At 42.1% G+C, this 22,989-nt stretch overlaps 1 protein-coding gene across 1 annotated transcript; it reads right to left on the bottom strand.

Moving 5' to 3' along the window:
- Positions 1-1,328: 1,328 nt before the first annotated feature.
- Positions 1,329-21,681, bottom strand: myoz1b (myozenin 1b). The gene is made up of 6 exons (XM_061708045.1): positions 21,539-21,681; positions 19,249-19,323; positions 9,935-10,101; positions 9,795-9,861; positions 9,515-9,701; positions 1,329-1,951 (listed from the first exon to the last, which is right to left on the bottom strand). Exons 2-6 carry the CDS (start codon positions 19,319-19,321, stop codon positions 1,720-1,722), a joined length of 726 nt encoding a protein of 241 aa, XP_061564029.1. The 5' UTR covers positions 19,322-19,323; positions 21,539-21,681; the 3' UTR covers positions 1,329-1,719.
- Between the last annotated feature and the right edge of the window lie 1,308 nt (positions 21,682-22,989).

The raw sequence follows: 22,989 nt of genomic DNA, 5'->3' as shown, positions 1-22,989 counted from the left end.
AACGAGAAGCATGCCAATCGGAATCCTGAAAAACACATCACACTGGTGACGTTTCTGTCGCATAGTGTGACGTTCTGAAGCCTGTTAGGATTTCATGTTAGGATTACCTCCTGTTTTTTATGACTAGACTGTTTAGCTAAGTTTTGGTTGTCTTGGATCCTTGCTGGGTTGACACCTCAGGTGGGGGGCAATCAAAGGAGATGTGGGGCTGGGGGTGTGAGGTGTTTGGGTGTCTTTCTCCGCAGATGGCTCCACAGATGGGGTTCACGTACAAACACTTCCTTTTTCAGTATAAATACGACTGAATCAATGACCACTGGGTGCATTCCTCTCCTGCCTATGTGGTTTGAGAGAAGTGTACCTCCAGCCGGAAAACATTGTGCATGATATAATAAAAGCTTGTATTACATGTAACTTTGATTCTATTTCAATGGTTTTCTTATGGTGCACCAGACAAACAAACACAAGGATCTTTCAAGCCTAAATGTCCGTTTCCCTCTGTTTACAAGACGGAGTTTTTGCAAATATCCACTTTGGCTGGAGTTTTCAGAATTGATCGTTTTTGGTGACTTTGAGCTTCGCTTTCGTGTAAACGAACGGCCAAAATGCATGAAAACACCACCATTTTTGCTACGTGTAAACAGGGCCTCACACTCACACCTACGGGCAATTTATAATCATCAATTAACCTACTATGCATGTATTTGGACTGTGGGAGGAAGCCGGAGTACCTGGAGGGAACCCACGCAAGCACGGGGAGAACATGCAAACTCCACACAGAAAGACCCCCGTCTGGCCAGGGAGTCGAACCGGAAACCTTTTCGCTGTGAGGCAACAGTGCTAACCACTAAGCCACGTGCAGCCCAATAAAAAAACAAATTGTGAAAAAAAAAAGTATAACGCAATAACTGAAGCTAAACCCGCAAACTTAAGGCCCAGCGCCCATAGGTCTGTTAGGATTCGTTTCAGCTCATCATTCATTTGGATGTGGTTTCAGTTGCGACAGTTGAAATGAGGATGTTAAAACAGATTTGATAAGACTGAGTTTGAAGTAATATTGATTAGCACCATAGGTTAGAATAAGCTAAGTCAGCCAAGCTAAAGTAGCTAACTGTAGCTGACTAAAGCCTGATTTATGCTTCTGCAGCAACGCACAAACATCCCCTACGCCGTTGCTGGCGTTTATACTTCTGTGTTATTGGTTGTGTCGGTCTGTAATTACGCCACCAAGCGACAGGGTAGGTTCTTTTCTGCAGCACTTTTTTGTTTATGTCAAAAGAAGAAGAAAAAATCCATTCTAGATGATGCAAAAATGAAAAGTCATTAGATCGTCTGTGAGGGGGAAGTTTATTGCATATTTACAATGTTTTAATAGTGCAGAGAGCTTATCTATTGCTATTCACACAGGTTTCACATTAGCTCACAGTATGTAAAAGCAGTGTAAGACTCATTTGTAATTAAGGGTAAGAAAGCACACAGGAGACCAGGGACATACTTTGTCTTTTTCCTTTGAGTCTTTATAATTCCTTCCCATTAAGTTAGCTTCCTTTGTGTGTTTAAATGGATTTATAATCTTATAATCTACCAGTTATTTCCATCTCCTACTCACGGGTGGAAGTGTTTTCTTCATATATGAGAGTGATTTTGAGGTCCAGTGCATTGTTGGATGTGTGTCCTCGACTGTATGTGCTGTAAATATGCTCGTGTCTGCTCCGGTGTTCACAGGTCATCTGTTTCTCCATCAAAGGGGACCTCCAGGTCCATGTGGATCTGTGAGTTGTCCTCACTGCAGATCCATCCGATGGGCGTGCGGTTGAACGACGGCCGTGAGCGGATGTCAGGGTGGTTGTTGAGAAGAGGTTCCGGCTCCTCGCTGGGCAAGTTGAGCTCTGGGAGCTCAAAGGTCAGCATCTTGGATGCCCTATCCATGCCGCCGTATGGCAGCGCCGTCCTGGGGAAGGGAGAAAAAAACAGAAGAAAAAAAACCTAAGGAGATGCTTTGCAAAGAGCACACAGTAATGAGGAAAAAAGTACACCCTCTGTCCATCTGCCAGTGCTATTATGCACTGGGGGATAATAGCATATCAGTTGATCTTCACCAGATTTTGAATTGAGATAAATACAACACATTTAGTTTGTTTTAGAAAAACTGCTTCAGATTCAGCTTCAAATCAGACTTTAGTTAGTATTTTCATTGTAAAAGGTCATGACTTGCGATGCGCTGGTGACCTGACCAGGGTGTACCCCTGCTTTTTGCCCGAAGAGAGCTGAGATAGGCTCCAGCAGACCCCCGTGACCCCGATTTGTAATAAGCAGGTATGAAGGATAAAAGTAGAAAAAGATTGCACATGTACGGATTCTGCAGAGAGGAAACATCTTCTCTCCAACAAGAACATGTCTGGAGAGAACAAAATACAACATATCAGCACAAACCCCAAACATACCACATCAATGTGTCACACATTGTTGAAGATGGGTCATCCAACAGGACGGGGGTCCCAAGTAGTAAACTTTCAACTCTCAGTTATGAGTGTGAAACTATCTGTTGCTCAAAAGTGCAAGAAAACCTCTGCTGTCCGGCTACGGGGAATTTAAAATAAAGCCGATCTGGGAGGTGTTTTTTTTATTTTATTTCATTTTTTGGTGAGTGCACAGTTAGTTTAAGAAGGACAAAACAGACTTCCGGTGATGCTGCTGAGCTAGGAAGACGCGTGCTCCGGAGCTCTTAAAGAAAACTCGATTTTAAGTTATAAATAACGCCCGCTGTACCTCGGACTTTATCCAACTGGTGGAATATGGACTTGAGACCTCGAAATAAGATGCAAAGCTCAATTATCGACCACTTTTCTTCTCGGGAAGCTGTTGCATGCGAATCAAGCATTGAGCACAACATGGCTGCAGAAGTGCAAGGTGAAGTGGGAGGAAGCCACGCCATACTACAAGAAATAAAACGCGGTAACGAAGCACTCTCCCAGAAGCTCGACGCCAAAACTGCCGAAATTAATCATTCTATTTCGGGGTTGAAAACGCTGATAGACGGGATGGGCTCACGTATTACGGAGGCGGAGGAGCGGATCAGCTCAGCTGAAGACAAGCTGACTGAGTTGGACTCTCATGTCCTCCGTTTATTGAAGGATAAGGATTTTCTCGTGGACAAAGTGGACCAACTAGAGAATCAAAGCCGGCGTAATAATGTACGCATTGTCAACCTACAGGAGGGCGTAGAGGGAACGGATCTGGTGCGGTTTTTTACAGATTGGATCCCCTCTGTGCTGGGAGAACAGCACTTTCCCGAGCCACTGATTATTGAAAGAGCGCACCGGTCCCCGACGTCCCGCCAGCCAGGAGAAAAACGGCCCAGACCCATTCTCATCCGTCTACTTAAGTACCAGGATCGGGATAAAATCCTCCGAATAGCCGCTAAAATATCCAGAGAAAAAGGTGAGCCGATCACTTTCAATGGAAACGCAGTGATGTTTTTCCCAGATCTGAGCGCAAACCTGGTGAAGCGCAGAAAGGAATACAACCATGTTAAGAAGGAGCTGCATGCAAAGAAGCTCCAATTCACCCTCCTACATCCAGCGATTTTGAGAGTTTTCCTACCCAATGGAGAGAAAAAGTTCTTCAAATCACCCGAAGCAGCGGCATCTTTTCTGCGAGGCTTCCCGGGAGGCGACTAGTCCTGCCCCCTGCTGGTGACTACAGGTGCAGCACCTCAGCTCCTCTAATGCTGAGGAGAAATGATTCCTGCATATCCTTTCTACATACTATATAGTGACTTTTATGTAAGTGCAACGATATCCCCGCCATATCCATTTTTTTCTTTATTTTTATTTGCTTTTTTAATCTTTTTTTTTTTTTTTTTACACGTTTTTTCCTCCAATTTATTTTGGACATTATAGATAAAAAGGGAGCTTATCCAATTATTTTTGAGATTGCACTTTCATTTACTTCTGGTTAAAGCGGGTGTTACAATGTTTACATTTAAGGTTGTTTATGTACGAGTGTTATAAGTTTATATGGGCTACAAAAGAGCTCCAGGCCCAATAAGGTGTCAGTTAGGCATGATAGTTTTAAGGAGCATTCAACGGGGGTCCCAGTTGGGGATTTTGGATGGTGCCGAGTGTTCAGGGGGTCGGTGCTTAAGGGAACGGGGAGGTTTTTATGTTATTTGTTTTTTTGTTGTTGCTTTTTTGTTTGGTTCCACTGAAAGAGAGACATTTTCTTTAGGCTTATTGTTGAGAGGCTACGAGACAAATTACTGTCGAATCTTAAAACTTTTCACATGGATAAAGTGTTGAAATTTGTCAGTTTTAATGTCAATGGTCTCAATGGACCTGTCAAAAGGAAAAGGGTGTTAACATATCTAAAAAAGATCAAAACAGATATAGCCTTTATCCAGGAGACCCATCTTACCACGCAAGAGCACAATAAATTAAAAAGAGGATGGATAGGCCAAGTCTTCTCTTCGTCTTTTAACTCTAAGGCGAGAGGAGTTGCTATTTTAATAAATAAAAACATTCCCATCACTGTTCAGGAAACGATTAGTGATCCATTAGGCCGCTACATCTTAATAAATTGTCTAATTTATTCGGAACAATGGACTTTACTAAACCTTTACGCCCCTAACTATGATGACATTTCTTTTATTCAAGACATTTTTCTTAAAGTATCAGGGGGTCGTGAACATATCCTCATAGGAGGAGATTTTAATTTCTGTTTAGACCCAATTTTGGACAAATCAGCAACTACCACTTCAATGTCTAAGTCAGCTTTAACTACTCTATCATTCATGAAAGACTTAAATCTAACAGATGTTTGGAGGCAAATACACCCCCAAACCATTGACTATTCTTATTATTCAAACCGTCATAACTCACATACTAGAATAGATCTTTTCTTACTGTCAACACAAGTGACTTACAGAGCATTAGAGTCTGATTATCTACCGAGGATACTCTCTGATCATTCTCCACTCACTCTATCCATAGTAATGCCTGATAAAATGCCCAACATGTACAGATGGCGTCTGAATCCGACCCTCCTTAAAAACAGTGACTTTTGTAAATTCATCAGGAATCATATCAAACTATTTTGTGAAACAAACTGTCCTTCTTCCCCTAATAGTTTCATACTATGGGACACATTAAAAGCTTATTTAAGAGGACAAATAATCTCATATACAAAAGGGCTTAAAAAATCACATGTTGCAGAAATGGAGGAATTGGAGAAAGAAATTCTTAGGCTGGAAAAAGACTTTCAACAACATAGGGATAAGAAGATATACAGCTTATTGGTCAATAAAAAACTTAAGTATAATACATTATGCACTTATAGGGCTGAGAAAAATATTTTGAGAACAAGACAAAGGTACTATGAGCTTGGAGAGAAGACTCATAAAGTCCTATCCTGGCAATTAAAGAAAGAGGAGAGTTCAAAAACAATTAACCAAATTGAAGCTGAAAGTGGCTGTATTACACAGAACCCAAAAGAAATAAATGAAGCTTTCAAAAAGTTTTATATTAATTTATATAAGTCAGAATCACCAGAAGATTTAACCACTATAGATACATTCTTAAATAATATTGAGTTGCCTAAACTGAATCAGGACGACCAGCGGGTTCTAGAGTCACCATTTACCACCAAAGAAATCGGAGATGCTCTATCTACACTTCAATCTAATAAATCACCAGGGGAGGATGGGTTCCCCCCCGAATTCTACAAAGAGTTTAAGGACTTGCTTATACCTCTTCTTATGGATGTAATTAACCTAGCATCTAAAACACAAAGCCTTCCTGATTCTTTTTCAATGGCTATAATTACAGTGATCCATAAAAAGAACAAAGACCCCTTAAAATGCTCCTCTTTTCGGCCAATTTCACTCTTGAATGCGGATTACAAATTGATTTCTAAAGCTTTAGCAAATAGGTTGAGTAAATTCTTACCCAAATTGATAAACCTAGATCAGGTTGGTTTTATCCAGAAGAGATCCTCTGCCAGTAACATGTGTAGGTTACTTAATATTATTCATATGGCAACCTCGGATGCTGAACCTAGTATAGCTGTTACCCTGGACGCTGAAAAAGCGTTTGATAGGCTTGAGTGGCCATATTTATTCAAGGTTCTATCTAAATTCGGATTCGGCTCTTATTTTATTAATTGGGTCAGAACGCTTTATAGGAAACCACAAGCCAAAATAATCACTAATGGACAAATGTCCACAGCTTTCCCTTTGAGTAGATCGAGCAGACAAGGGTGTCCCTTATCCCCTGGGCTCTTTGTTATAGCTGTCGAACCTCTGGCCGAGACAATCAGACAAGACTCAGAGATAAAGGGTATGAAAGTGGGCCAAACGACACATAAAATTAACCTTATGGCAGATGATATAATTTTGTACTTAACAAATCCATTTGATTCCCTTGCTAAATTAAAAACTGTTTTGCATACATTTGGATCTGTTTCTGGATATAAAGTAAATTACGACAAAAGTGAAATTCTCCCACTCTCAAACTTTGACTATGCTGAACATCAGCAAAGATTCCCGTTTAAATGGTCTCCAAGTGGGATAAGATACCTTGGAATTATGGTAGATAACAATCTTAAGAATGTGTACAAGCTGAATTACTTACCACTAGCTAGTCGAATAATGGAGGATTTACAGAAATGGATACATTTACCTATAACTTTGATTGGCCGAATAAATTGCATTAAGATGAATATATTACCGAGGCTGCAGTACCTCTTTCAGTCTTTACCGACTCCAGTGCCAACCAGTTTCTTTAAAAACCTTAATAAACATATTAGACAATTCATATGGAATGGTAAGACTCCAAGGGTCTCACTAGAAAAACTTACATGGGACTATAAACTGGGGGGTCTTCGACTGCCTAACTTTGAAAAACATTATTTGGCTGCCCAAATGCGACTCGTTTCTTTTCTTTTTGAAAGGGATAATGTCCCACCTTGGGTTTCAATTGGAATGTTTGCTCTTAAAGAAAATATACCTGCAGACTTTATTTATAAATGGACACCTAAAACTATCTCCAGAAGAACTGACAACCCTGTCCTGATTAATATCATCAAGATGTGGCATGAAGTCCGGAAAAATATTGGACTAAAAAATATATTTTCACCCAAAACACCATTGAAGCAGAATGAACTCATACCGATGTCAGTGGATAATAAGACCCTGGAAATGTGGCACCAGAAGGGGATTCGTCGTTTGGAGGACTGCTATGAGGAGGGATCCCTGATGTCTTTTGAGGACCTAAGGAGGAAGTATGATCTGTCCAGCAGAAACTTTTTTTGTTATTTACAGTTAAGATCATTTCTTAAATCTGTTTTGGGATCTGAAATGTCTTTACCCATGCTCAATGATCTGGAAGGACTGCTTCATGAGGGTAATGCACCACGTCTTATCTCAAAAGTGTACTCTCTCTTGATGGAGGATGCTCCAAAACCAGGTTTACATAAATCAAGGCAGAAATGGGAGTTGGACTTGGGTGTGACGATGGGTACAGAGCTCTGGTCTGAATTGTGTCAAAAAAGTCTAACTGCCACTATTAACTCCAGATACAGGCTGACCTATTATAACTTTCTACATCAGTCCTATCTTACGCCACTGAAATTGCATAAATATAAACCTGAGATATCTAGCCTGTGTTTTAGATGTGGGATAGAAGAGGGCTCATTCCTGCACTGCACTTGGTTATGCACAAAACTAAACACATTCTGGCATGATTTTTCTGACATCATGACAAAACTTCTAGGAGTGCGTCTCCCATTAGATCCTCAAACATGCCTATTAGGAGATACTACAAAAATTGATGCTCAATTAAGAAAAGCTCAAAAGAAGTTTCTCGCACTGGCCTTGTGTGTTGCCAGGAAGTGTATTGCCATCACATGGAAGTCTGACTCCCATCTTTCTATAGGAAGATGGGTTTCAGAAATGAATAGCTGTGTTCCACTTGAAAAAATAACATATACACTCAGGAAAGACTATCAAACGTTTACAGAGATGTGGCAACCCTATTTGGCATATATGGACACATTGTCAGCCTCTATGATGGACGGGTTGTAGATTTATAAGCTTTTTTGCTGTCAGCGCTTACTGTTGTCTATCTTGCCTCTCAACCTCATTTATTTGTTATTTATGTTTTCTCTCTCTCTTTTATTTATTTATTTTATTTTATTTTATTTTTTTGCGGCGGGTTGGGGAGGGTTTTGAAGTTTTGTGTTTGTGTGTTCATGTATATACCTTGAAAAAATGCTGAAAATAAAATAATCTAAAAAAAGAAGGACAAAACACAAACCAAGAGCCCAGTGCACACAGCTTAACTGTCTATATATTTTACGTAGTGGCTGCTCGGGTCTGGGTTTAAAAGTCTTTCTCTTTGAAGAAAGTGGAAAATTGCAGCCAGACCCAGGAGAAAAACTCCCACCTGTGGCAAAAAGCTTGTGTCCATGGCTGGTGGAGTCAGGCCAGTATATACAGTGTCTAAATGTTAAGTTAATATTTGTAGAGTGCAAAATAGGACAAGAACAAAAATATGCATTCAGAAAAAAAATAAATGTAACAAAAGCACATGGAGAATATGGGACATAAATAAACAGTGAATAACAACAGCAAAATGAGTCAAAATAAAAGAACAGCAACCTGCATAAACAACACATTACTATTATAAGACGACGGAGCATTAAAAGTCATGGAAAAACAGCCGACTTGAGCAGTAGTCTTCTGGTTGTCATAGAGATGTGGGCTCTGTGAGAAAAATCCACTTTGGATGAGATGCTATTATAAGTCCATATGCGTTTTATGTCAGGAGTTATTTACATATCGTATTCTTGTGAAACAGGTCGTCCTCAGGCAGCAAAATCAGAACAACTCCATCACAGAGACAGCAGAACCACCAGGAGTTTGGTACATCCTGTTAAAAGGAGAGTACTCTGATGAAATGAGATGGGAAACATACTGTTTCCATCAACTCCATGGAGTACACTTATTCATAAAAAAAAATCTCTATTGAAGGAGAACAAAGATCAAGAAGTCATCAAATTCTGAAATAAGGAGAAGGATTCAAAGAGCAAACCAGTTAGATCAAGGTGCCCCGAAAGGACAGCTGGAAGGAGGATTGGCAAAGGTCTGGAACATCAAAACCAGAATCAGACAGCCACATCTGTAAAGCAGGTGGAGGTGGTGTGATGGTAGGGGCTCATGTGGTTTAATAGTTCTTATTAAAACTTTTTACCAATGGCATGTTAATGTGACCATCCATCCATCTATCCATTTTCTATACCCACTTTATCCTTTGCAGGGTCACGGGGGTCTGCTGGAGTCTATCCCAGCTCATCACAGGCGAGAGGCAGGGGTTCACCCTGGCTCCCTACAGATTTGATTGCTGCAAAACAGTTCTCTGGCTTGTTTACAGCTCTTAAATGGAAGTTAGTAATTCAGGTGTGAATTAGTTTCAGGTGAAACTAGGACAGGACCTAGAGTCTGAGTGGATGTGCGTACCTGTTAAAGCTCTTGTACTGAGGCATGTCTGAGTGGAACATGATGGGTCCTGGCATGCAAGCATTCATGGTGGCCTTCAGCTCCTCATTCCCCTTCATGGCCCGTTCCCACGGGGACACATAGGAGCGCACATACTCCTTCCTGCGCTTTGCCTTCTCTGCCTCTTCATCCACCGTCTCCTCCACCTCTGAGACACGCCGGGTTTAGAAGCACCAGCGATACGAAATGTTAAAAACTTAGCCGAAACAGAGCATTGTAACTTCTGAATGTACGGGCCTACTTTCTTCCTTTGGCATCTCAGGCTTCGGTGGGACAGGAGGGGGCGTCAGCAGGTTCTGTAGGTTATGCTGGAAGACAATTATCTGATCAGAACGCACATTCACCTAAGACAAGAAGTCCACCAGTCTCCTTCACTCTCACCAAATTTTCGTTGGTCACGATGAACTTCTCAACTCTCTGCTGCCTCATCTTGAACATCTTTGAGCCCTTGTTGTTGAGCAAGGAGAGCTCCTCCAGCATCACATCCTTGGGAGTCTTGATCTTGGTGCCCAAGTCCAGTTCACTGGCTTCGGGGTCCGACTCAACCTCTGGTAGGAAAAGGAAAAAAGGATGAGGGCCAAATGAGGGAACTGAGCAGCAAAATGCATAACTCTGTGAGCTTTTGGAAACAGAGCGGATCCCCTGCACTCTTTCACCACAAAGAGGTTTCTGTTTGAATACAAGCAGAAGATAATCTCTTTGTTGGGCCAAAATAAAGAAGGTCTCTCCGCTCATGAGCATATCTCGGTAGGTTCTGTGGTTTCCTCCAGAATTTCATGCAGCACCATGTGTCATGGTTCCATGTGTCATGGTTCCATGTGTCATGGTTGCATGTGTCATGGTTGCATGTGTCATGGTTCCATGTGTCATGGTTCCATGTGTCATGGTTGCATGTGTCATGGTTCCATGTGTCATGGTTGCATGTGTCATGGTTGCATGTGTCATGGTTCCATGTGTCATGGTTGCATGTGTCATGGTTCCATGTGTCATGGTTGCATGTGTCATGGTTCCATGTGTCATGGTTCCATGTGTCATGGTTGCATGTGTCATAGTTCCGTGTGTCATGGTTGCGTGTGTCATGGTTGCGTGTGTCATGGTTCCGTGTGTCATGGTTGCGTGTGTCATGGTTCCGTGTGTCATGGTTGCGTGTGTCATGGTTGCGTGTGTCATGGTTGCGTGTGTCATGGTTCCGTGTGTCATGGTTGCGTGTGTCAAGGCTGCATGTGTCATGGTTGCATGTGTCATGGTTCCATGTGTCATGGTTCCATGTGTCATGGTTGCATGTGTCATGGTTCCATGTGTCATGGTTCCATGTGTCATGGTTCCATGTGTCATGGTTGCATGTGTCATGGTTGCATGTGTCATGGTTCCATGTGTCATGGTTCCATGTGTCATGGTTCCATGTGTCATGGTTCCATGTGTCATGGCTGCATGTGTCATGGTTGCATGTGTCATGGTTGCATGACTCTTTTTCTGGCATTGTTCAACCTCTGTTCATCATCCTGGTCTGTTTGGCTCCCTGGCAGTGTTCCTCCTAGTCTGTGTGTTTTCCTGATTATTTTGGGCTTTCCTTGAGCTTTAGAAGTAGAGATTTTTTTTCTGGATTCTTGCCTGATCAGTACTATGTGTTACATTAAATGACTTTTGTTTGTACTCCTGTCTCCATTTCCTGTATTTGGGTCCTAACATACAGTAACATAGATACATTATATTCTTCAAATGAGCTTGAAACTGATATTTTAACATAAAAAAGCTAATTTGTGCCACATGGAGACCCAGACATTACAGTATATCTGTATTGGTTTTTAGGACCTGGTATACAGAGATTTCTATTTTAAATGACAAAATGTACTTTAGATGACAAATCCCTCCCTGTCTTAATCTCTGGAAGACTCTTTTTCCATGGGATGCTCATTTCAAATTGTATAACATTCTTCGTATAGAACAGTGATCTTCAACCTTGGTCCCGGGACACCCTGTCCTGCATGTTTTTCCCTGCTTCATCACACCATGATACAAGTGACTGTGTCATTAACAGACTTGTGCAGACCTGGATGACAAGCTGATGACGACCATTAATTAGAATCAGGTGTGATGATGCAAGGCAACATCTAAAACATGCAGGACAGGGGGTCCCGAGGACCAGGGTTGAAGACCACTGGTATAGAAGAATCATGAACTATTACTTAAAAAAAAAGCCAATATAAACTTCTATAGGTGGTTAAAATAGACTTAAAAAAAAAAACTAAACTGTATGAAAGGTCTAATACGTCCATCACAGTAGCAGATTGATCGGCTTGTGCAGGCTTGTCTCAGATTAATTTACGCCTGCCTGAACCCATTAGCAAATTAAAAAGAAAAAAGTTAATGGTGCACCCCATGTGTGATATAGTAGAGGGTTATATATAAAACTGTAAAAGGCTTGTGTGTATTGTGAGGGTGCCAGACCGTGCTTCTGATAAATTGGAGAGGGAAGCTGCTGTGTGGTGTTAAAGGATGCGTTCAAGTGGAGTCGTGTGGGTTAGTAGGCCGAGGCGATATGGACGAAGAGGGCACTGGGGAATGTCACAATGAGTCTTGTTGTTTATGGAGGGAAATCCTTATAATACACATCCCCTCTGTGGCCGCTCCTGTCTCTCACTGATGTAGAGATTTAATGGATTTCACTTGTCCACACAGCTTCTCATAAAAAATGTTCTCCTCATCCACCATATACACTCTGAAATCACCCCTAACACCTGGAGTTGAGCCATAAACTGCCCATACACGCATGCACATTTTTAAAGCCGCAAGTTGGCATTGCAGCGCTGCAGCCAGGACTGTTAGCAGTATCTCGTAAATCAGGCTTGTGCAAGGGTTTGTGTGTTAAGCGTGCATGTGTGTGTTAGAGGGGAAAGAGAGAATAGTCGAGGCTGCTGAGGGGAGCGAATCCTCCTGTGGGGGTGTATTTATTAGTGTTAATTGTGAAGAATGTGAAACCGGAGCTCGCTGCTGACCGAGAGGAACTGGACAGGCTGATGGAGGCAGGAGTGGACAGATGGTCAAGATAGAAGCTGACAAAGTCACGGTACAAACAGTCAAAATAACACATGGGCAGGGATGATGGAGAGATGTAGGGGTATAAACCAGGGCAAAATAGAGGGTAAGTAGGATAAGCTCCTTAATGACTGAAAACAAACTATAAAGATACAGATGTGGCTGCTGATGTAATAGCAGAATGACCAAAATTGAACTAATGAAAATAAACTAATGAGAGGCAGGAAAAGATTGTTGATTTACAGATGTAAGGATATTTAGAGACAAACAAACCAATGTTCAATTTCATTCTCGTGCCGTTTGGGTTGGATTTTAGGAGAAACTCATCATGCAAATGTTAATTGTGAGACTAATTCAAAACAAGACATGTTAAAACAGAACTGCAGTCATACTGGGACACTCTGCTTCAATAGTGTCTGAGCATATGGGAAGAAAGTAACTCCCAACTCCCCAACTCCCAAGTGAAGCTGTTGTGTTGTAAATTGCCAGCCTCTAAGAAGATGAATGCAAAATGTTCAATATTCCAAGAGGACTGCGTCCCTTTGCCAAGACAAAAAGAGGAACGTGCATCCAGTTAAGCTATATAGTCTCTGCAGCAAGTATATTCCAGGCTTTTTTCCTATTCCTAAGGACATAACTAAGGGCTGTATAAACCTTTTTCTTGAGCTTTTCTTTGTATATGTCACAACTTGGAGATTGTAGTTGGACCCAAATGCAGGAGACTGAAGGTTGGGGTTTGCAAAAACAACCAGATTAATTCAACCAAAAACACTGTGATATGCAAGAAATCCAAGAACTCGGTGCATCCAAAACAAATAACCAGAGCTGAATAAAGGCTGGATTATGGTTCTGCGCTACACCAACGCAGAGCACACGCCGCTGCCGTGACGCCGTCGTGAATCCTTCGGACTTCTGTGTCACTCCATTTCGCCGCGGTGCAGTACCCCCCGCGAGCGATAGGGGTGTGCGTTCTTTTCCTGATTGGTTTATCCGACTTTTCCGGTCACAGTGAATCAAAGAGATAAGGACAACTATTGTGCAAAAAACCAAAACAAAAAAAATCACACACACACGAAGAAAAGAGCGCTGAAAGTTCACTAATGCTTCACGAACCCGAACCGGAAATGCGTTGCTACCAAGCGAACCAATCACAGCCCTCTCGGTCTGCGTTGGTCTGCGACCTCTCGACGCGTAGTTACAATTTTTGGGAGGTACACGTCAGTCACGGCGTGGCATGTGCCGTGGGGTGCTAATTGCGGCGCAACCTGCGGCGCAACCTGCGGCGCAACCTGCGGCGCAACCTGCGGCGCACGCTCAGCGTCGATTTAACGCAGAACCATAATCCAGCTTTAAGTCAAACAGAAACAGAGGGCTGTTTCACAAAACCAGGATACCGGATTAGGCCGGGATTTTGCGGATATCCTGGCTGAATTAAGCCTGGATTCGGTTTCACAAAAGCAGTAGCACATGGCGATATATCCTGTGCTGTTAGCCTGCTCCAGACCAGGCTAACAGCCAGGCTTAGTTAAGCTTGGTGCCTCATCTGTTCAGTCAGCGGTCACGCCGATCAATACTTTCATATATGTCTGTTTTGGACTGTTTAAAAAAAGTCACATTTTCGCCCATTTTTGAATGACGTATATGATGAAGCACTTATATTGAGAAGGGCTTTCAGATTAAAAGGGGTGTTTCGGTACAGGTCCGACCCGCTGGGTCCCAAAATTCAGCACCACACCAAGCGGACCTACACCCTAACCGCTACACAGGTGATCGTGTTGGGCGGAGCCACGCCTTCAGCGTTGCACAGGTGATCTGTGTTGGGCTCACATATTTCACAAGTGGTATATTCCTACAGTACGTCAGGGGTGCCAAAAATCTTAGTAAGGTCACTATTTTCCGCACCATCAGAAGAGTGTATTTGGCATTAAAAGAATATATGCACATCTTCATAACCTTCCCCGGTCCTTTAATTTTTTTGAATTGATGAATCTTTGCTCTTTCCACCATTAACCAAACACCCCTTAACCTGTGTGGACAGGTGCCAATAGTCGATATGCCTCTGGCGCAGTGGGTTAAGCAGCGGGCCATATGCTGAGGCTACAGTCCTCCTCCTGCAGCGGTCGCGGGTTCAAATCCAGCCCGCGCACCTTTGCTGCGTGTCTTCCCCGTTCTCTCTCTCTACCCCCTTTCCAGTCTGCATCTCCAATAAAGGGCCACTAGAGCCCAAAAAAACCTTTAAAAAAAAAATGTGTGATTATGTTGCATATTCAGTAGTGGAATGATGTACCATGTATGAAGTTTCTATGGATGGGATACAGTCAGTGTAACGGCTAAAACAAATACAGGGATGAAATATGTGAGCAGTTACCTTCTAACTTAGTAAAAGTCATTTTTACATTATAGTCAACATTTTTTCTTCTTTTATGTTCGTAGGCTACTGTATGAATATTGATAATATGTGTAACAAAAAAGAGAAACGTTTGTTTTTTTTAAAAAGGTGGTAAGGTAGGTGGACAGGAGACGGGTATAAAGAGAGGGGGGGGGGCACGCAGGAAAAAGCCTGCGCGTCTTCAAACCTGCGCTCCCTGCACAAGGGCAATAGCCTCTGTAAATGATGCCCGCTCAAATCACTGAGCTATCCAAGACCCAGAGTAACATGGATTAACCCGCTCTCAGATACGCAAATTACATTATAGACCTCCAAAGTTCATTCATAAGTTTAAAGTTGTTAGTTTGAGCAAATCCTTGCATGATATGACTTTAACGTTTTCCGTTAAGAGTAGTGGTTACAAAATGTGTATTTTAGGCTATTTAAACATTCAGGCGATCCGCTATTGTTTGCCATGCCCTTTGTTGCCCCTTCATAATAGCGGCAGTGTTTCCATTCTTTAGTATGTGCTTCATTTCTTCTCAAGTCTCCTTCAAAAGATGTTGCTCATTTGGCGAGATGTATGGCGCACGCAATTTATCTGTTGTAGAATCAGTGAATTCGTGATGGATCTTTTTGAAGAAAGATTAGGTGAAGCTCCAGTTACCTCAGGTTCCTATGTAAAGACAATGCTAAAGTAGCAGTAATTTCTGTAGTGGTGAAGTGTTATGTGGTTAAGTATTGGCATGAATATTTATAATTTGATTTACTGAGCACAGTGACACTGTCATCACCATGCTTCTGATATTCCCTTACCCTAGCTTGAATTATGCTTCTTTTCCAGATCTGATTATAAAGCTGCTGGCATGTTACAGTATCCTTGCCATTTGGTAATATCATACTCCTCTTCTTAAAGAGGCAGCGAAAGTGAAAATATTAGCAGTGAAATTCCTCCCGAAGTCAGGGTGTGTCCATTGAAACAAACTGAACCAAAAAACACTGAACTTTCCCTAAACTTGCTTTATAAACTAACAGTAGTATTTTGACAGGCAGGAGGCCAGTGTGAAGGTTTGAGGACTGCAGTTATACGATCCTCTCTCTTGGTCTTAGTGAGGACCGGAGCAGCCACATTCTGATCTAGCTGCACCTGTCTGATCGACTGTTACAGTAAAGACAGTGTTACAGTAGTCCGTTCTACTAAAAATAAATGCACGGACAAGTTTTTTTAAGTCCTGTTGAGACATAAGGACCTTTAATCGTTGACATGTTCTTTGAGTGATAATAGGCTGACCTCACAACTGTAATGGTCAAACTGTAATTTGACCATTGAAATCAGAGTCTATGACAACTACAAGATTTCAGGTTAGGTTGTTGGTTTTTTAACATCACTTTCCGAAGCTGAGTGCTCCCTTTCAGTCTTTCGTTCTTGGCTCCAAAAACTATCATTTGAGTTTACAGAATTTGAGCGGTTGGGAGCATATAGGTGTTGAAGAGCACAGGCCCCAAATTGGAGTCTTGGGGAACTCCACAGGTTATTTGTGTTCACTCAGATTCATAGTTGCCAATGGACACAAAGAAGCCCCTTGTCTTTTAAATAGGACTCACAATAAATAGGACAAGCAAAGAGGACGGTTTTGTTATTATCCTGTTTGTCTTGTGTCACTGTCACTGTACTGTATGGTGTTGTTGTAAGTTTCTACTTTTTACCTGCAAACAAATCTACCTTCGGGTATCAATTAAGTTACCTTACCTTACCCTACCTTACTCTAATATAGTTAAGTACTGAGTCCTAGCCAGTTTTTGAGCTGGTGTAGTAAGGTATTATGGTGTACCATGTTGAATGCAGCACTGAGATCCAGTTGCACTGGGACTGAGATGTCGCCACTATCTGTGTTCAAGTAACTAGGGCAGTCTCAGTGCTGTGGTGTGGCTGAAAGCCTGACTGACAGTGTCAGGATTCGGAAGTTGTGCGGTTGTTGAAAAACAGCTTTTTCTATGATTTTACTAAAAGGGTATGTTTAATATCAGCCTATAGCTGCTCATGAGTAAGTAACTTGAAGATGTTTTTTTGAGAGTTTCAGGAAAAATACCAGAAAGCATAGACAATTTGTAAACGATCTTATGCAAAACTGTGAATTTTGTCAGTAAATAAAGAGGCAAACTCATGACAGTGAATCCCGTCAAACAGAGAATCTCTTACTTCACACTCTTTCCTCCTTTCAGTGTAATGTCTCATCCACACCACTGTAACAATCATGTCAGGTGCAAAATTTGAATCAAGGTTGTTTTTTAAAGGGTAAATATTGAAGTGAATTATGTAGGGTAAAACCTAGTCACTAAATCCACTCATTGGACAATGTATGAGGCATCAGAGGTTTTTGTGCTTGGAAAAACGTTGGAAAATTTGTTTGAATGATTATAATGCTGAACAGACCAAAGAGGGTATGAAGATGGCTGAATGGAAATGTAGCAGAAGAGAAGTAAAGTATGTGTTCAAGCAAAGGGCAAGTATACCCTGAAAGTGTACTTAAAGCTGGACAAATTGGTTTTTAGCTCAGCGGGTCTCCCTATAGGTTATTTAGGTCGCAGTGCATCACTGTCTGAAATTTACTCTTGTTCGATCTGTTGCTCGGCCACTCTTTCATATTTGCTTTAGTCAATATAGTCATGAGATCCATAAACCACTTTCACACAGACGTACTGGTGAGTCCCTCTTCATTCTGCCTCCAGTCATCACACGTGTATTCACAGTGAAAGCACAATATTCCCCTCCCCATCATGGGATCCCTTTCCTCTACTTTCTGATCCATTGTCAGCAACAAGCCCCTCACCTCTCTGGCCACTGACTCATTTATTCAGTCTGTCCTTAATAGAAAACAAAGCTTGTTCTTGGTTGTTCCCCTGGCTTCAGTTTAGCGTTTCAGATGGTGCCAAACCTGGAGAAAGCCAGCTTCAGCAGGAAGGACACTCCGGCCGGGCCTCTAAGCACTGCAGGGGGTTCACGCAGTACCTATAGTGCACTAAGCTGAGTCGGTGCGTCTCCAACTATTGTGGTTAAAGAAATCTTTTTTTTTCCCATCTGAATGCTGCATATGTTTTTTTGTTACATTATTTTCATGTTCGCTGCATCTCTTTTTACTTTTTCTGCAAAGTGTCCATGGATGGAGTGATTTCCTCCTCTTTGGCCATCCTCACATCCTCATTACACCTTTCAGCAATGCCAATTCACACAGCACTCATTGAACTCCCATCACGCCGCTGCTATTACCTCCCACGACGGAGGGAAATGTTACACCCCTCCAGCTCCTGTGGCAGCTGCTGGCAGTGTGAGTTGAGATTTAGTCTCCTCTACTGCGACGTCCCATGTAGCTCTGTGAGCTACATTTATCTCTGTTGACGCGTGACATAGTGCCATGCACGTATTGCAAAAATCCCAAGCTACTGTTGTTGGTCTTGCCTATACTAAGGGAGACTGTGAGTGTATATAAATAATTAAACATTCCTTAACAACGAATTTAAAAATTATTTTTTTATTATGAATATTATATAAAAATCCTTTGTGTTAGTGTAAGTACAAATATAATAGCCATGACTGAAAAGTTTTCCTAATTATTGTGTTTATTTTCCACTTTGGGCTCTCCGCTATAATTAAAAGCAACATACTTTTGGGTTTGAACCAGTCTAAGCTGCACAATTAGAGTTTGAACAGATGGACCAACCGGTGGGTCTGGCAGAAGCGACTGCATAAAACACCGTTTTCTGGGGGAGCTGTCCTTCAGTTAGTAAAATCTCTGATTCACATTTCTGGAGGAAAAACAGGGAGAATCCTCCGCCGAGCACAGAGAGCCAATGTGACTAAAACAAGGGAAGAGCAAAGGGACAGAAAACCACAAAAACTAATTTTAACCCTTCAATGTGTTTCAAAGACAGCGAAACCTCTGATGGATATTATTTAATTGCATTTGGCAAGACGTTTGCAGGTTGCATAGATTCTCATAGAGACGTACTATCTGGTCATCCCTGCTGCCTGTGATGGTGACAGGTTTGCAGCTGCTTTGGCATCTGATAATGATCCACATCCCTCAGGAGATCCCGCGTGCATGTTAGATATTTTGTTACTCTGTGTCTGTTTCCATATTCAATTACGGTATCATAGTACCACATGCAATAATTCACAACCGTGCAGCTTAGTTTATACATGTACTCCAGGCAGCCAGCAAGAGTCAGCGGCAACATTTGTTTAAACTGTTTAAATGTGTTCTCTTTTTTCTTTTTCTTGAGTGCGTTTTACCATTCTGGCTGATGTTGGACAGGTCGGTGATGATCTTCCTCTTGTTAGAAGGGGCAGGAGTTGAGAGAGGCATGGCTAAAAGGTAGAAAAGAGCAGCATTTTCAGTTTTCAGACCCATATTTGCCATTACAAGAAAAAGACCTTCCCTCTGGGCTGAGAATCACATACCCCTGCATCTCTAGCTCCTTGTTTTTTTCTCATTTTTTTAGATAGAATTTATGAAAAGTGAAAAATCTACAAGCTCTTGTAATAAACAACCAACCCATTTAGTGCAGTCACAAAGCCTCTTGTAGTGCTTGGTTTGGTTTTTCAAGTGGTGGTTTACAAAACTTCAGCAGTCTCAGACAGCTACTTTCATTCAAAGCCTTGGATCAAATCATTTCATGTTTCTTATCTAATCCCAACCAACAAAGACAAGCATTTCCGTGTACTTCTGTCGGGCGCCCTGGTTTCTCTGGATTCAACTTCAATTTCCAGGCAGCAATACCAGCAGAATGTACACATTCTGCCAGTTTTTCTGTTTGTTGTTTTTTTTTTTTTCAAAAATGTCTTCAAAAATGTTTTTAGTTTTTATTTGTACAGGGATGCAGTACAAAACCACCTTTTTTGCCCATAGCAGCTGGTTTTAGGGAGTGGTGTTGGCATCTGAGCATCCGAAACAAGGTTGTGTTTTTTCTCAAAGTTTTGAAGTTGGTAGCGTCTTTAGATTCCGTAATTTATGTTTTCATGCATTAAAGAAGAAGTATGGATTAGGTCTGTTTTACAGTTCCAAGTGTCTTTTCTTGTAAATCATACAAGGTGGCCGTCATACTCAAGCGTTCAGAGTGGTGACAGAACAATTACTTTAACTTTATGCCACACTGTAGTCCACCTATGTCTTTTTTCATGCCCTATCAATAAACTCATTTCTCTTTAATTGATTTGTAGGATTATATAGTGCAGGCTTAATCCAATACCAAGGATTATAGTCGAAATCCTTACGTTTATTTGCTCTCTAATACGTCCAGTAAAAAGCTTTGCACAGTAATCAGGGAGTTGGTGCCTGGCAGCGAAACATGATACAATAAACGTATCAATTTTTGTCCTAGAAAGTACATGCTTATTCTCAAGAGGTATTTGTGTATAATGAAGCTGTGCATCAGCCTCAGATTGCAGTGAGTTCCAGCAGGACCTCGGGGGGGTTCTTTAATCAAGTCAAGCACACTTTGAACATGCTGTATTATCTCTGGACACCCTTGAGGACGCCAATTCCCCGTCTCTGTCTTGACCAACTGCTCGGTCGGGGCCCAGGCAGTATGTTGCAGTCAATTGCACAGGTCGAAAGCAATTACGTAAAGCTGGAGGTGAGTCCCGCTACAAGGGAGAAAGCAGGAGGGCCCCGTCTACAGGGAGGCAGTTAATGTAATTGCTTCTCATCCGCTGTAATTGAAGCTCATTTCCAAGCTGGGGATTCAGGCCCGTGTGAGCTATTTTTATGAGCCGGTGATCTATCGCTTTCTGGAGAGGTGGACAGTCGTCAGTGCGAAACATACACAGCCCACAAATGTACCGGCGCACACACAGATTTGCGCTCAAATAGCTTTTCTCTTGTGATTAATGTGAGCTGGCGGCGGCGGCAGGATTAAAAAGTGGGGATTACAGGTGTTTTTAAATGTTTCGGGGACAGCGTGATTGAGGCTGCGCTGTGAGCGAGGGCCCGGGTCTTGTTACCGACCTCGCTGCAGAGAAGAGGCACTCCTGTCCCCCTCGACCGGCCGGTTTTAGCTCCAGATAAATCTCGAGGGGACAGCTGAGAAGGAAGGGCATCAGTCAGCACATTCCCAAATAAACACATACATCCATCCCCTCAGACTAAAAACTCCACTGCAGAGGGCCACATTCCTCCCCGACTGCAGAGTTGGGTAAGAGCCGGTCGAGGGCGAGTTGGGAGAAGCCCAACAAGAGGTGTTTCCAGTTTGCTTTAAACGATATCCAAATAAACTCATTGTAGAGGAATTATAATTGTAAAATCATACACAAAACTGCATTAATTTAATCGCTCTCTCGTTCAGCAGTAAACTGATATCAGTTCGGTAATTCCTTCAGATTGGGCTCTCTAGGGGACCCGTACAGCCAGAAGCTGCCGCCCGCGGAGCTCCGGTCTGAATCCAATCGCCTGGATCCAAGATTAGCTGATTCCTTAAAGACCAGGTCCCAGATAATCCACAGATATTCAAAGCATGTGGGAGAGAGACGTCCTCAGCTTTACCACCAGTGCCGCTGCACACGTTCACCCCCACCTGGCTCTTACCTGTCAGACCCAGGAATCCACGGGAAGACTCAGGTCCTAAGAACAGGATGTTAGATTCCCAGAGCGTGTATTGTACTGCCTGCCCTCTTCTTTGCCCTGCGGAGAGTGAAACCCTATCAGCAGGACCACTCCGGTGCTGTGGATCAGGTCTGAGGAGTGCGGGTAGGGGTGGGGGGGGGGGGGGGGGGGGGGGGTGAACTGGACAGGAGGGGGGGGCACCAAGAGAGGTAAGTGTGATGTTTCAAGTTCAGAAGTTGTCAGAAAGTAACTAATAATGAGTAGTAGCAGTTTGTGTTTACTTGATAATCATTTTCCCTGGGTGAGGAGAAACCACTCATTGCCTCTTCTGACAGTTGGCCAGACTTTGGTATTTACATGTGCATGATTAATGCGTGCTCAGCGCATGTGACCGGTGTTGGAGGCAAGCGGCTATCTGTGACCGGCAATTTACACAGACATAGCAAATGAGATCAGTGGGACAAGGCAACAAAAACCTGTCTGGATCCAAACAGAAAGCCTACGTTGGAGGAAACTAGAACCAGGATGTTTCCTGAAGATGGAGGGGAGAGAAGGACTGAATGGTGAAACCCATGGTGGCCACATTTCTGTTGAACAGGTAATCCTTTTAGCTCTTAACATAACATATATGATTCAGTTGGTTTGACACTTGTTGCTCTAACAAAACATGAATGATGCTAATAGAGACTATATTATATCCACAAATTGTATGAAAATAACTGTGATGTCACCATGGGTGTTCTGAAGGGTGAATTTGAAGCCCAATTTTGGGGGCTCTGGATGACACCTTATTGATGACCAGATCCAGGTTAATGCAAATGTCCTCCTCATATCTGATATCGCCACCAAAACGAGTCTTACTGCAACTAAAACAAGGACTGCTGGAGCTCCTAATGAGCACTGCTGGTACACACACTATAAACTCATTTAGTTGGCTATCAGAGGTGTCAAGTAACGAAGTACAACTACTTCGTTACCTTACTCAAGTAGAAATTTTGGTTATCTATACTTCACTGGAGTAATTATTTTTCAGACGACTTTTTACTTTTACTCCTTACATTTTCACGCAATTATCTGTACTTTTTACTCCTTACATTTTAAAAACAGCCTTGTTACTCTATTTCATTTCGGCCTTTAAAAAAAACCTATCCAGTTAAATTGCTCCATCCAGATAGAGTGAATTTGGTTGTGGTTGTGGCACAGATGTTCTTGTCCAGTTTTGTTCTTACATCAGATTCCTGCAACTAAACTTGGATGTACATTCCAATAAAGGTTAGGATAAATGATAACATGCCTCTGAAGTTTGACTTTTTGCACCATTACAATACTTATAGGCAACTAGTCATCATATCTTCTGCTCTCTGAAACACATGTTAATGCTCAATAGTACACATATATGGTTCTTTAATATATTTGCATTATACTAAGATGCA

The sequence above is a fragment of the Cololabis saira genome, chromosome 19 (genome assembly GCF_033807715.1).
Source record: "Cololabis saira isolate AMF1-May2022 chromosome 19, fColSai1.1, whole genome shotgun sequence".
Lineage (NCBI taxonomy): Eukaryota > Metazoa > Chordata > Actinopteri > Beloniformes > Belonidae > Cololabis > Cololabis saira.
This window is presented reverse-complemented; position numbering and strand designations above follow the sequence as displayed.